At 38.6% G+C, this 14,756-nt stretch overlaps 1 protein-coding gene across 2 annotated transcripts in view; it reads left to right on the plus strand.

Annotated features, from left to right (window-relative positions):
* Positions 1–14,756, plus strand: part of CENPP (centromere protein P) — a 215,107-nt gene that overhangs the window by 29,009 nt on the left and 171,342 nt on the right. For both annotated transcript variants that reach the window (XM_081150855.1, XM_081150854.1), the window contains exon 5: positions 12,509–12,605. In XM_081150855.1, coding sequence (XP_081006981.1) covers positions 12,509–12,605 — 97 coding nt within the window. The remainder of the gene's footprint in view (positions 1–12,508; positions 12,606–14,756) is intronic.

Here is a 14,756-nt window from a genome sequence, read left to right on the forward strand (position 1 = left end):
TTGTCCTTCTGTGACTGGCTTATTTCGCCTAGCTTAATACTCCCCAGATCCCACTGTGCTGTCTCAAAGGGTATTTCACAAGAGTATTCCATTGTGTAAATGTCTGAGAAGATGCTTGATATGATTTCATTCTTCTTGAACTTGTAGAGACTTGTTTTGTGTCCTAATATGTGGTCTATCTTTGAGAATTTCCCATGTGCACTTTGAGGAGAATGCCGATTCTGCAGCTTTGGAGTGGAACATTCTGTAAATGTGAATTAAATCCTTCTGATCTAGTGTGTCACTTAGAGTCACTGTTTCCTTGTTGATTTTTTGTCTGGAAGATCTATCCAGTAAAGTCAGTGGGTGTTAAAGTCCCTTACTATGACTGAATTGTTGTTGATCTCCTCTTAAAGTCCTCCAGAAGTTGTGTGTTTTTTCTTCTCCAGCCTGTGTGAGTTTTTTGTTCTGAGGTGGGTCTCTTGTAGACAGCATATATTTGGATCTTGTTTTCTTTTTTTTCTTTTATTATTTTATTTTATTTTAATATATCTTTATTGATTTCAGAGAGGAAAGGAGAGAGAGAGAGAGAGATAGAAACATCAATGATGAGAGAGTCATTGATCGAGCCTGCAATCCGGGCATGTGCCCTGACGGGGAATTGATGGCCTGGACCCTAGGTCCACGCTCAACCACTGAGCCACGCCCGGCTGGGCTGGATCTTGTTTTCTTATCCATTCAGCTACCCTGTGTCTTTTGATTGGAGCATTTAATCCAATTACAGCAGTCCCTTTAAAATTTCTTGCAATGTTGGTTTGGCGGTGATAAACACCTTTAGCCTTTTTTTGTCTAGAAAGCTCTTTATTTCACCATCCATTTTGAATGGTAGCCTTGCTGGATAGAGTATTCTCTTTTCAGATCCTTATTTTGCATTACCTTGAATACTTCATGCCATTCCCTTCTGTCCTATAGAGTTTCTGATGAGAAATCAGCTGACAGCCTTATGGGAGCTCCTTTGTAGGTAACGGCTTGTTTTTCTCTTGCTGCCTTTAATATCCTCTCTTTGTTTTGAATTTTTTGTATTTTAATTATGATGTGTCTGGGCGTGGGCCTCTTTGGGTTCTTCTTGCTTGGGACTCTCTGTGCCTCCTGAACTTGTGTGACTTTCCTTGACCAGGTTAGGGAAGTTTTCTGCCATTCTTTCTTCAAACAGGTTCTCTAACCCTTGCATACTTTCGACTTCTAGCACTCCTATAATGTCAATATTGTTATATTTCATGTTGTCCCACAGCTTCCTTAGACTGTCTTTCTGTTTTTTAATTGTTCTTCTTTTTGGATCTCTGAGTGATTTTTTTCTACCCTGTCTTCTAATTCACCAATCCGATCCTCAGCTTCCCTGAATCTGCTGTTCATTCCTTCCAATGTTTTTTTTATTTCTACTATGTCATTCTTAATTTCCTTCATAGTTTCTATATATTTTTTCATGCTGTTGAGCATCTTTATGATCACTATTCTGAACTGTATATCTGATAGGTTGCTCATCTGCATTTCATTTAGCTATTCTTCTGGAGAATCCTTTTGTTCTTTCATTTGGGGCTTGTCTTTTTGTCTCCCCATTTTGGCTACCTGTTTGGATGTGTTTCTGTGTATTAGGTAGATCTGCTAGAACTCCCAGTCTTTGGATGGTCTCTGGTTCCTGGTTCAGGCCAATGTCAGACACTGTTTGTGACTCTCCTTGAGTATCGTGTTTGAAGTTTTCCACGCTCCATACCTTGTGGTTTCCTCTGCTGGGGCTGTGTGTGTTTGTAACAGGACCAAGATGTGCACCAAGGTCTGCTTTTCCAAGCCCTTGGTCCAGAAGCAAATCAGGCAAAGACTCAAAGCACCCAGAGGCTATTATTCAGTCTCTTATTGAGCCTCAGGCTATAGAAACTTCACATGATGGGGCGGCTGATTGTTATAAGTCTCTTAAGGATCCTCAGGCTGTGGAAACGTCCTAGGGTGGGGCATTCTCTTCCCCTCCCCACCCAGGCAAAAGCTGCTTGGAAGGTAAATGTCTGCCTGAGAAAGAGGTCCTCTGCTGTATGGGGGAATGACTCAGCACAGGGTTCCAGATGGCTGCCCTCTGAGATCTATTCCCCTAGCCAGCCCCCATGGATTCTCCTCACACAGCTCTGGTCCACTCTGCCTCCACCGAAGCCCAAGGTGAGTGGCAGCATACTAATCTTTGTGCATAAGAGGGTACCTGCTGTTGCTCCCTGACAGAAACCCTACTACTTTTCACAGGAAGATGTTATGTGGGCACCTTTCTCATTTCTGGTGCTCTGGGCTGGGAAGCCCAGCTTGGGGTTCAGACACCAGAGTCCTCAATGGGAACCCTCCACAGCTGAGATATCCCTCTGGAATTTCAGCTGCTGCCTGTGGGAGCCCAGCCAGCCCTCTCGCACCTCTGCACTTTCTACCAGTCTCTCTGCGGTCTCCACTTCAGGTCCTTGGTTATGAGGGTTCTTTCCAGCTAGTCTTCAGTTGATTATTCAGGATGGTTTTTCTATGTTTTAGTTGTAATTCCTGTTTCGTCTTCAGAGAGTTTCAGTGTAGCTTCCACTTAATCCGCCTACATCTTGGATTCCCAAGAGAATTTTGTTTGTTGTTTAAATGTTACACTTTTTGAAACAAAAAACTACAAAAAAGCATGGGAAAGTACTAAAACCTATAATTGCGACTAATTTCAGAACAAACTGTTCCTCAGCTTAATCATAGTTCAGGTAATCTGAATGATTATTACAAATAGGTAATAATCATTTTCATTTCTCAGGATATTTTCTAAGAATCACAATTCTGTTAGTCCTTGTACTGACTTCCTAAAGTGCCCTCATTGAGTTGTTATTCCAAGTTCTTATAAGCTCACCCAGATTAGCTACTAAGTGGCTTTAGAGGACCATTTACTTGATGTTCAAGAGCTGCCCCAAACTGGTCATCTTCATAGAAATATCACTATAGGTGCCATGAAGACCAGTTTTGTGAGGTTTCGCTGAGAAGCTGTCCCAGTGAATTACAAGACCATTTTCGTGAGTGACCAAGTGTGGAGAAAACAAAACTCACCACTGTTTATGTGTTCTGGGGTGGTCTTTTTGCTTTCATTTGACACTAACATGTATACACATATGTACTGCATGGCCAGCATTTGAAAGTTAAGTATAAATACATGGGAGCCTATTTTAATAGGTGGTGTTGTCATTTGATTAAGGCCAACAGACGGGGAGATGATTGCCATTGAAAAGATAGTTTGTTACTCACAGTTCCCAAGAGGAGGGGCACATGATACCACCTTTGGCCATAGGGAGAAGCACTGGAGTAGGCCAGGAGACAGAGTGAGAGGGCGATATGGGCAAGAGCCTTTATTGTGGTTTCTGAAGGAAGGAGCAGGTGAGGCATGGTGAGCAGGGTTTTCCTTGGCTAAGTTGAATAATTTCAGGAAGCTTGTGGTTGTGGGGGCTGTCCCTAGTTATTTGGTACCTGGCCCTAGGGTGATTAGGTCAGAGTTGTAGAGCTTGATAAAAGTAGTAGTTGGGGTGTGGGTTCTGGACTGTTTGGATGACATTTGAAAAGCATGCTCAGTAGCAAGTTATTTACTATCTCTTGGAATTGGCTAACATTGGGAGGGATAGTTCCTCCAGGGTCAGCAAGGCCCCTGACTTCACAACATCAGAACCCAGAAAATATAAGACATGATTAAAATCTAAGGCATAGACATCAGTTACACTAGCAGAGTAAGTACCTCTGAAGAGTCTCTCCTTCATAAAAGCAACAAGTAAACTAGCAAAAACTGCAGGAATAAAAAATTTAGAATCTGTAAATAAACTAAAGGATTGTATGTATTCAGAGAGCAGAATCTTTATAAGTAGACTTTTGTGGCTTTTTAAATGCTGTCTTCCCATCTGTCCCTTACCAGCTCTGGAGCAGCCTTGATAACTGAAAGCCTGCAGTCACCAGAGGAAGCAGAATAGGTCAGACATATTTTCAGAGCCTTATTTTCAGTGAATTGTCATTGTTTGACCTATTCCTTGGTTCCCTGACAGATCTCACTTGGAAGTCTGAATTTGACCTGACTCAGAACTCATTCGGTGTGAAGCCTTTTCTCTGAGAGCATTTGTTGAAGGTGTTTGGAGACAATTTTTAAACTTCATGGCTTCCTTGGCTGGTGGATAACAGCTGTAGCAATTTAATAGGGTAACCAAAAAGCTTAGAAGGAAAAGCTGGAGAATGGGATGGCTTTAGGGTCTTCGAAAAGCTCTAACATACTCTGGGAATCTAGAAGGTCCTTCCCATGTGTGGGTTGTGTGCATGCCCAGGATTATGTGCATGTTCAGGAAAGTCCTGAAATGGCTGTAAGTTCTTGCTACTGGCTAGTCATGAGGTTCTGCAAAAGTAGGAATTGAAGGCGAAGATAGCTGTCACTTGCTTTGCTGAGCATTGAAGGCATGTTCCAGAACACACAAAGAGCCCCTTCGCAAAGACTGGGAGACATACGGGTTCTAGGTGTTGAAGTGAATCTTTGTCCAAATATTAGCTAACTGAGCAGACTTCAGTAGCCACACATAACAAAGAGTACAGACTTTACAAGTTAATTCAGAAAAGTTACTAAACAAATAAAAAGAACAACAAATTAACCCTGTGGAGAGAGGGGAATCTGATTTTTAGAATTGCCACACTATATTTTTTATAATGTTTAGTTTTTAACAAAAATCATAACATGCACAACACAAAAACAAAACAAGAACGTATGGCTCATACACAGGAAAAAAAGCAGTCAATCAGTAGAAACAGACCCTGAGGAAGCCCAGACACTGGACTTACTAGACAGAGACTTTTAAGTCAGCTTTTTAAAATATGCTCAAAGAGCTAAAGGAAACCATGTGAATGATGATGTCTCTGGGGACAAAATATGTTAATTATTTTCAATGTGAAAATGTCTTTATTCTCCTTTCATTCCTGAAGATTTTCTCTGTATATAGAATTATAGTTTGACAGTTCTTTTCTTTCAGCACTTGAAAAATGTGGTGCCACTTGCTTCTGGCCTCCATGTTTTTTTATTAGAAATGCACAGTGTTTCACATCATTGTTCCCTTATTTGTAATGTCTCATTTTTCTCTTCCTGCTTTCAAGAACTGCTGGGAAATTTGGTCATTTGTCTGGGCCTAGCCATGGTTATGAATCAGTCGGTATATATGTTTTGGTCAAAGTTGGTGACTCTTTAGTCCTTATTTCTTCAAATATATTTTCAGCCCCAGGCCCTTTCCTTTCTCCTTCTGAGATTGACAATACAGAGGTTAAACTTTTTGTTATTTATTAACAATGCCATAAGGATCTCCCCCCCCCCCCCCCCCCGCCCAGCCTGTTTTATCTCCATTCTGCTATGGAACCCATCTGGTAAGATTTGAATTTGTTATATTTTTCAGTTTTAAATTATTCATTTCAAGTCTTTTTGGTCTATTATTTCTAGTTACATTAGGTATAAACTTAGGTTATTGATATGACATTTTTCTTCTTTTTAAAGTTTGGTATTTACAATTAGAAATTTTCCTCTTTGCACTGCTTTTCTCAAGTTTTAGTGTATTGTATTTTTATTTTAATAAAATTATTTTCTAATTTCCTTTGTTATTTCTTCTTGGATCCATTGGTTGTTTAAGAGTATGTTATCTAATTTGCACATGTTATGAATTTTCCATTTTTTTTCTGTTACCGATTTCTACTTTTATGCCATTATGGTTGGAATAGATACTTTTATATTATTTCAGATTTTAAAAATGTATTTAGACTTGTTTTGGGACCTAACATATGGTCTATCCTGGAGAACGTTTATGTGCACTTGAGAACAATATGGGATTTTGTTGTTAAGTGGCATGCTTTGTATATGTCTGTTGGGTCTAATGGTTTATAGTGTTCAAATCCTCTATTTCTTTATTGATCTTCTGTCTAGTTCTATCCATTATTAAAAGTAGGATACTGAAGTATCCTACTGTTTTGTTAAATTGCTCCTCTCCTTAGTTCTGTCATATTGTACTTAATATATTTTGGGATTCTTCATTAGGTGTATGTGTTACATTGTGGTGGGTTGACCCCATTATTGTCTCTTCTTGGTGACTTGACCCTTTATCAATATATAATGTAATTTTTTGCCTCTTGTAACAATTTTTAACTTAAAGTCTATTTTGGGATAGCATAGCTACCCCAGCTCTCTTTTGGCTACTATTTGCATGAAATATTTTTCAAGCCTCAGTTTTTAACCTTTGTAGTATTTTTTTAACCTCTAAAGTGAGTTTGTTATAGACAGCATATTGATGGATCATTTTTAAAAAATTCATTCTCCCAACTGACCTTTTAATTGGAGAGTTTAAGCCATTTACATTTTAAAGTAATTGCTGTAAGAAAGTATTTACTTCTGTCATTTTATTATTTGTTTTCTGTGTGTTATATCTTTTTTTAATTCCTTCATTACTGCCTTGTTTAAAGTTTATTTGATTTTTGTAATGTACCATTTTGATTCCCTTCCCATTTTGTTATCTGTATAATTTTTTAGTTATTTTCTTAGTGGCTACCTTGAGGATTGCAATTAATGTCTTAAACTTATAACAATCTATTTTGAATTAATAAAAACTTTGCTTTAATAATATGCAAAAACTTTTCTTATATCTTCATTTGTCTTATGTTATCATCATCACAGATTATATCTTTATACATACTGTATGCATGCATTAACATAGATTTAAAATTTTTACCTTATGCATTTGTCTTTTAAATCATATAGGCAAAAAAGAGGGGTTATAAATAAAAAATGCAACAATACTGTCTTTGTTATTTATCTATGTAACCAATGTTTGTTATTTCTTCAAAAGACTTTGAAAAGGTTACTCTCCGCTGTTTCTTTCATTTTAGCCTGAAGGATATTCCCTTTAGTGTTTTTGTACGTGAGTGTATTAGTAATGAAGTCTCTCACCTTTTTAATATTAGGGAATGTCTTGATTTCTTCTTCGTTCTTGAAGGATAGTTTTGCCAGATAGAGAATTATTGGTTGACTTTTTCTTTTAGCACATTGTTATCCCAGTATCTCTTGGCCTCCATTGTTTTTTATGGTAAATCAGCTATTAGTCTTACTGATGATTCCTTGTGTAATGAGTCACTTCTCTTGTCACTCTGAGAATTCTCTCTTTGATATTTGACACTTTGAGTATGTGTCTTGGTGTGGATAAATTTGAATTAATTTTTTACAGTTTGTGATCTTAGATTTGTATAATTTTTTCATCCAGTTTGGAGTGGATTTGACCATTATTTCTTGAGATATACTTTAAGCTCCTTCTCTCAGCTCTTTTTCTGTGACTCCCATTATGCCTATGTTGGTATACTTGATGGTGTCCCATGCGCTTTTAGGGTCCATTTTTTTCCTCATTGTCTTTTCTCCCTACCACTTAAACTGGATAATATCATGTTACTTGTATTAATTTCTGTTGGTTGTTCAGCCTGTTCAGATATGCTTTTGGACCTTTGTAGTGACTTTTTCATTTTTTGTTATTGGTTCTAAAATATCTACTTACTTCCTTTTTATAATTTGCCTTATTCTCTGTTGCAGAGTTGTTTTCTTGGTTCCCTTGAGTTCTCTTTACATATTTAGGATATGCTGGTTTAACATCTCTGTCTAGTAGTTCCACTGCCTGTTTCCTTAAGGACAGTTTGTGTTCCTTTTTTTGTATAGCTGGGCCATTATATATTTATATATTTTTTGCATGCTTAGTTGTTTTTTTTGTTGTTGAATACAGGACATTTTAACTATTATGATGTACAGAAAGGAAATAAAAGAAAAAATACATTATCTCCAAGTTTTTGCATTTTGGCTTTGTGTTGGGGCACTACTTCAACACTTTCACAACTCTGCCTTAGCCTTTATGCCCTGCCTACCTTTAGCCTAAAGATAAGCCAGAGGTTGCCTGGCCGGCGTGGCTCAGGGGTTGAGCGTCAGCCTATGAACCTGGAGACCATGGTTTGATTCTAGGTCAGGGCACATATCCAGGTTGTGGGCTCGATCCCCAGTGGAGGGCCTGTAGAAAGCAGCCGATCAGTGACTGTCATCATTGATGTTTCTATCTCTCCCTCTTCCTTCCTCTCTCTCAAATCAGTAAAAACATTAAAAATAATTAGCCAGAGGTGAAAATTTGTCTTCTCAGGTCTTTTCTGAGCATGCATCCTGCTCTGGACAGTCATACGGCTTTCTAGTTTCTTGGTATAGAGGAACTCTTTTCAAAATCTTTAGTCTCTAAAGATTCTCACTCTGCACCTTTTCCTTCCTTGGCTTTTGTCATGTATGTTGTCTTAACTGTTATTTTGCCTCAGGCAACATCGGCTGCTCATTTGACTTTCAGTGTCTTTAAGAAATGTCCTCTGGCCCTGGCCTGTGTTGCTCACTTGGTTGGGTGTTGTCTCTTGCACCGAAAAGCTGCTGGTTCAATTTCCGGTCAGGGCACATGCCCAGGCTTCGGACTCTACCTCTGGTAGGGGGCGTGTAGGGTGCAGCTGATCAGTGTTTCACTCTCACACGATGTTTCTCTCTCCCTCCCTCTCCTTTTCTCTAATAATCAATATTAAAAAAGTCCTCTGCATAATATGTCTTTACTACAAGAAAGTTATGAGTTAAGTGAAAAATAGTCTGGCCCCTTTAATTAGTCCTCAGGGACCCCACAGAGAGATCAAAACAAATAATTCAGTTGGGAACAAGATCCACTTTGCTGTGATTAGGACAGGGCTCCCCACCAAGAAAATGGGATGCCATCTTCAGACTGCTACTGTGTGCAGTTAGGGGCGTGGTTAGCATGAACTAAAAGCACTGCAAAACTTTCCTCCCCTGCTTCGTGGCCCATCTCCTGGTTAAGTGTTTGGCTGGTTGCTATAAATGTTTTACTATCTCCCCAAATTCCAGTAAGTGTGATTCTGACAGTCATTGCAATGGTTTTCAAGATTTCTGAGCAGAAACGACCCAGTAGTCTCTATTTTGCCATTTTTGCAGTTGTCTTTGTAAACACACTTTTATTCAAAAGCACATCCTGGTTCACTTTTATGGGCTATATTTTAAATGTGCTATCTTGGTTTGCCTCTCCTGTGCACTATCCTGAGCCCAATCTGAATTCTGCGTGGCATTGTACACTATAGTTCACTTCTCAGTGTTTTTTGCATTATTGCTACTTGTCAGATTTGTAGTCCATTTAGTGGTGATTCAGGACTTCATATACAAATGTAAAGGATGTCTTTCTCGAGGTTCCTTCTCTCTAAATTTTCCCGTTCTGTGCTTGGGATTGCATAGTGTAGCATGTGAAAAGTTGACAAAGCATCCTACTGTATTGCAGGTGCCATTCCAGTGGAATGTGGGAATGGCACCTCTTCTTTTCTCAGTTTTGCTTGGTGTCAGGGGTAGGGCTAGTTCAGAAAGCTTCCTTCCACAGTCTCCCCAGCAGCAGCATTCCATCAGGGAGCACACTGCATTTTCCCTGGCATTTGCTTATTGCCAGCGGTGCCAGGTGCCCAACTGGGAGGGAGAGGGCCTCAGCTTCTCTTTGGCATTGGGGTTCTGTTCTGCATGGACCACTCTTCTCATTTTTCTTAACTGCATCTAAAATTTTATTGCTTAATTTTTGAAAACATTTGCTATTAAGGATTCACAAAAGAAACTTATAAATGTTACATTTAATAGATTAAATTGCTTGATCTTGAACATTGAGTTTTTTCCCCATTGGATATAGTTTACATATTAGTTTCAGGTGTGTAATGTAATGATTCAGTATTTGTATTGTTGCAAAATGATCACCACAGTAAGTGTAGTTAACATCCATCCCTACACAGTTTCAGTTTTTCTTTTGATGAGAACTTTTAACATGCAATAGTTACTTTCAAACATAATAAGTATTTATTAACTGTAGTCATCATGCTGTACATTACATCCCTATGAATTATTTTATAACTGGAATTTTTGTACCTCTTGACTACCTGTACCCATTTCATCCATCCCCTACCAGACCCCTGCTTCTGGCAACCAACAATGTCTGTGAGGTTGTGTTCTTTTGTGTGTGTGTGTTTTTTTAGGATTCCACATATAAGTGAGATCATACGGTATTCGTCTTTCTCTGTCTGACTTATTTGAGGGTGCCCTAATGTCCATTCATTTTGTTGCAAATGGCAGACTTTCCTTTTTTATGGTTGTATAATGTTCCATTGTGTGTGTGTGTGTGTGCGTGCGCGCGTGTGCCTGTGTGTGTACGTGTCTGCCACATTTTCCTCATGCGTTCACTCACTGACAGACACGTTGTCTCCATGTCTCCGCTGTAGTGAATAATGCTGCAGTAAGCACGGGGGTGCACGTATCTTTTCAAGTCGTTGTTTTTGTTTCTTTCAGATAGATACCCCAAGGTGGAGTTGGTATATCATACATGGTCATTGTAGTTGTAATTTTTTGAGGAAACTTCATACAGTTTTCATATGCCTGAACCAGTTTACATTCCCACCAGCAGTGCACAAGGGCTCCCTTTTCTCCACATTCTCAACACTTGTTATTTCTTGCCTCTTTGATAACAGCCATTCTGAAAGGGGTGAGGTAATATTTCGTTGTGGTTTTGGTTTGCATTTCTCTGATGATTAGCGATGTTGAGCACCTTTTGTCTATCTGTATATCTTCTTTGGAAAAATGTTTCTTTAGGTCCTCTGCCCATTTTTTAATGGGGTTATGTTATGTTTTGTTTTGTTTTTGCTGTTGTATGAGTTCTTTATGTATTTTGGTTATTAACCCCTATCAGATACATGCTTTGGAAATATTTCCCAAATATCTTCCATTTGGTAGGTTCCCTTTTTATTTTGTTAATGGTTTTGCTTGCTCTGCAGGACTTTTTTAGTTTGATGTAGTCCCTTGTTTATTTTGCTTTTGCTGCCTTAGCTTTTGGTGTCAAATTAAAAAAATCATTACCAAGACCAGTGTCCTTCCACTTACCTTTTATGACCTCTGCTGGCTAGAGGGTAGCAGTGTTTCCCTAGGCCTTTTTTTAACTTTACCCTATGGCATCTCTGGGTTGCAGTCTCTTCAGTGTCCATTTGGGAAATACAGGAGGCAAAAATAAATCGCCAGGAACTGAACACCCGATCCTCCCTTAATTCCTGAAGTCTTTCCCCATTCTGCATTCCTCTGTCCACATTTCAGAATCTTTTAGTACAGTTACAGGTGTTATATCAATGATTCTAAATTGTACTTAATGGTAGTCTTTGGGAGGAATGTGCTTTTAAATCTATCATGACCAGGTTGGGAACTTTACTCCCACATTTATTGAATGAATGAGTAAATGAATACACATATCTTAACTACAAGTTGCTTGGGTCTGTAGGGGTCAGCTTAACAATAGGTATAGTATTAAGGGAACTAAGATAAATTCCTATGGGAGCTCATAGACACAGAAATTATTTGTAGTGATTTTGGAATAGGATATGTGGTGTGGTGTTGAAATCATTGTTCAGACAATAATTTTCTGACACCAACTGGGTGTCCTTTAATTCAATTCAGCCCTGACAGTACCCAGATTTAGCATAGACCCACAGGTTAAGGGCAGTGTCCTCCACAAGACACTCCATTTCATGTCAGCCACAAGTCTTAGGGGCCACCTGCATATCTGACCTACTTAGCAATAATTTGTACGTTCCCACAATCCCCTCAGATGTGATAATTTGTTAAGACTCAAGAGAACTCAATGAAAATGCTCTGCTAAAAGTTGTGGTTTTATTATGAAAGTTACAACCTAGAAACAGCCAAATGGAAGCAGTGAATAGGCAGTGGTGTGCGGTGGGGTACGAGGAGAAATGTAGAGCTTTGTGCCCTTTCCCTCAGAATCCCTACCTTAGCCTCCCAGTTCACCAACTTGGAAGCTCCACGAGCTTTATTGTACGGATTGTGTGTTGGTGCTTCCTCACATAGTGATCGGTGATTAAATGATTGCCCATGTGATTGAGTGCTTCCTACCCCCTCTCCTCCTTGGAGGCCTGCTTGCCCCAAAGTTTCACTCTCTTTGATCAAGTGGTTGGTCTTTCTGGTGACCAGTCCCTATCCTGAGGCTGTCTAGGGGTCACCTTGAGTCATTATTAAATCTGAAGGGTTTTTGAGGCTCTGTACCAGCAACTAGGGTCAAAGACAAGACATATTCTTTATTCTACCAGTTCTGAAATAAAATTTCAAGGAGAGGGTGGCATTTGAGTGGTGCCTTGAAAGATGGGTAGAACTGAAACATTTGGAAATGGGGAACAGGGAGCTCTAGGCTGAGAAAGTCCCATTAGCAGTCACATGGGCACGTACTCAACAGTGCAGAGTTCAGTATGTAGAAGTACATCTGAAAATAATATTGTTTTTTAGCTTTAGTGAAGGATATCTAAAAAAGCAATATTAAGGAGGAGAGCCAGGTTGGACTTCTCATTTAATAATATTTATTAATCATAGAAATTTTTATTCCTACAGAGCAGAAGAAAGAAGAGATCTGTTTATGTTTTTCCGAAGCCTACACTTTTTTGTGGAGTGGTGTGAATATCGGAAGCGCACATTTAAACATTTCAAGGTAGTGTCTAAAGTCTTTAAATTTAAACACATATGAAAAAGTGAAACTCATTTTAACTTGGAGATTTAAAATAATATTCTTTCCTTATAGTTTTTAAAGAAAAACATTTTAATTGGTTCCTGGAATTTGCAGTTATTTGGAATAAATGAAGGAGGAATGCTTCTGTACAAATCAGTGAATCTTATATGATGGAATATCTTGAAAGAAGTGTAGTTATATTCCTATTTATTTTGTAATACACATTTTGAAAAATTAATCTGTCAAGGGTACTTGAAGTAAAATGACTAATGCTAATAAAGAGCCCTGGCTGGTGTGGCTCAGGTGGTTGGGCGTCATCCTGTTCACTGAAAGGTTCCAGTTCGATTCCCGGTAAGGGCAAATGTCTGCTGGGGCAGGAGGCAGCCAATGGTTGTTTCTCTCTCTCTCTCTTCCTCTTCCTCCTTCTCTCTCTAAAAGACAATAAAAAAAAATCTTAAAAAAAAAAAAAAAGAATATAATCATAGAAGGCTTATCACATAGCAGTATAATCTTTACTTCCTGAGCTAGACTTTGTTGTTTTGAGCTTCTTAATTATTGTAGATCTCAAGTTTAAATACTGAGCCCTGCTTCTTGTAAAGTAATGCTGCTTAAGTCTGATCCTGATACATTCAGAGACTCCTTTTTATTCCTTTTGTTTGTTTCTGGCATAACTAGAATTATGTTTGGTTGTTCTGTAATCCCCCAGATCCTACTTAGTTGTATATCATCAAATTATTGACAGCAGTGATCCACACAAAAGCCAGTTCTGAAAGAGTCAGCCTAAATCATATCTCAAGGTTCAGGTTTCCCCCAAAGCCTAACTAGGTCAGGACTATTGTTTTCATGACTGGTATTAACTCTCCTTTATTTTGTATATTTTTATTATTATAATAATTATTATTTGCATTCAATTTAGTTGAGCTAATAACATCTGTCAGGCATAGGATTTTCTTTAGAATGTAACATGCTAGTACCTGTACCTGTACTATGATCCCTTGAGGAGTTTTCTCGATTCTGTTGTTTACTTGCAGGTGCTCTTGGCACCAGAACAGTTAACCAGCTTTTCTCCACAGATAATGGACAAAGATGCTGGCAGTTATAGGTGTGAATCACCTGGCATGGTTGTTTACTTATACATTCGAATGGGTCATGGGAAATGTGAGTACTAGTTCCATCTCCAAAGCCAATTTCAATGCAGGTATAAAAGTATAATTGGTGCATTTTTCCCTGAGAGTGTAGAGCACTTCTATGAACTGGTCTTTGCTGATAAGATTACTAGAATGGAAAGAAACAGTCACATTGCTGTACAACCATCATCAGTATCTAGCTCCAGAACTTTTTCATTATTCTAAACTGAAAATCTGTCCCCAGTAAATAGTAACTTGCCATTCTTTCTCCCCCAGCTTCTGGGAACCACCATTCCATCTTCTGTTTCTGTGAATTTGGCTACTCTCGTTACCTCATTTAAGCAGAATCATAAAACTTATCCCTTTTGCCTGGCTTATTTCATATCGCATGATGTCTTCAAGGTTCATCTGTGTTGTAGCATATGTCGTGATTTCATTCTTTTTTAAGGCTGAATAATATTCCATTTTATGTTCTTTACCACATCTTGTTTACTTGTCCGTCTGTTGTTGGACACTGGGTTGGGTCCACCTTCGGCTATTGGGAATAGTGCTTTTATGAAGACAGGTGTGTAACACCCAGTCTATCTGTCGAAGTCCTACGTTCAGTTCTCTCAAGTATAACCTTTGAGTGGAATTGCTGGATTATATGGTAAGTCTGTTTAATTTTTTGAAGAACTGCATATTTTTTTCCACAACACCTGTACTATTTTATATTTCCAACAGCAGTGTACAAGGCTTCCAACTTCTCCACATCCGTTTGTTACTTGGGGTGGGGTTTTTTCTTTTCCTTTTCGTCATATCCGACCTAATGGGTGTGAAGTGGTATTGTCATTGTGATTTTGATTTGCATTTTCTTAATGATGTTGAGCATCTTTTCATGTGCTTATGGGCCATTTGTATGTCTTCTTTGGAGAAATATCTATGTAAGGCCTTTGCCCATTGAATCTGATTGGTGTTTTTATTGTTGAGTTGTAGGAGTTCTTTATATAGTCTAGATATTGATCCC

The sequence above is a fragment of the Miniopterus schreibersii genome (assembly GCF_964146895.1).
Source record: "Miniopterus schreibersii genome assembly, chromosome: 11".
Lineage (NCBI taxonomy): Eukaryota > Metazoa > Chordata > Mammalia > Chiroptera > Miniopteridae > Miniopterus > Miniopterus schreibersii.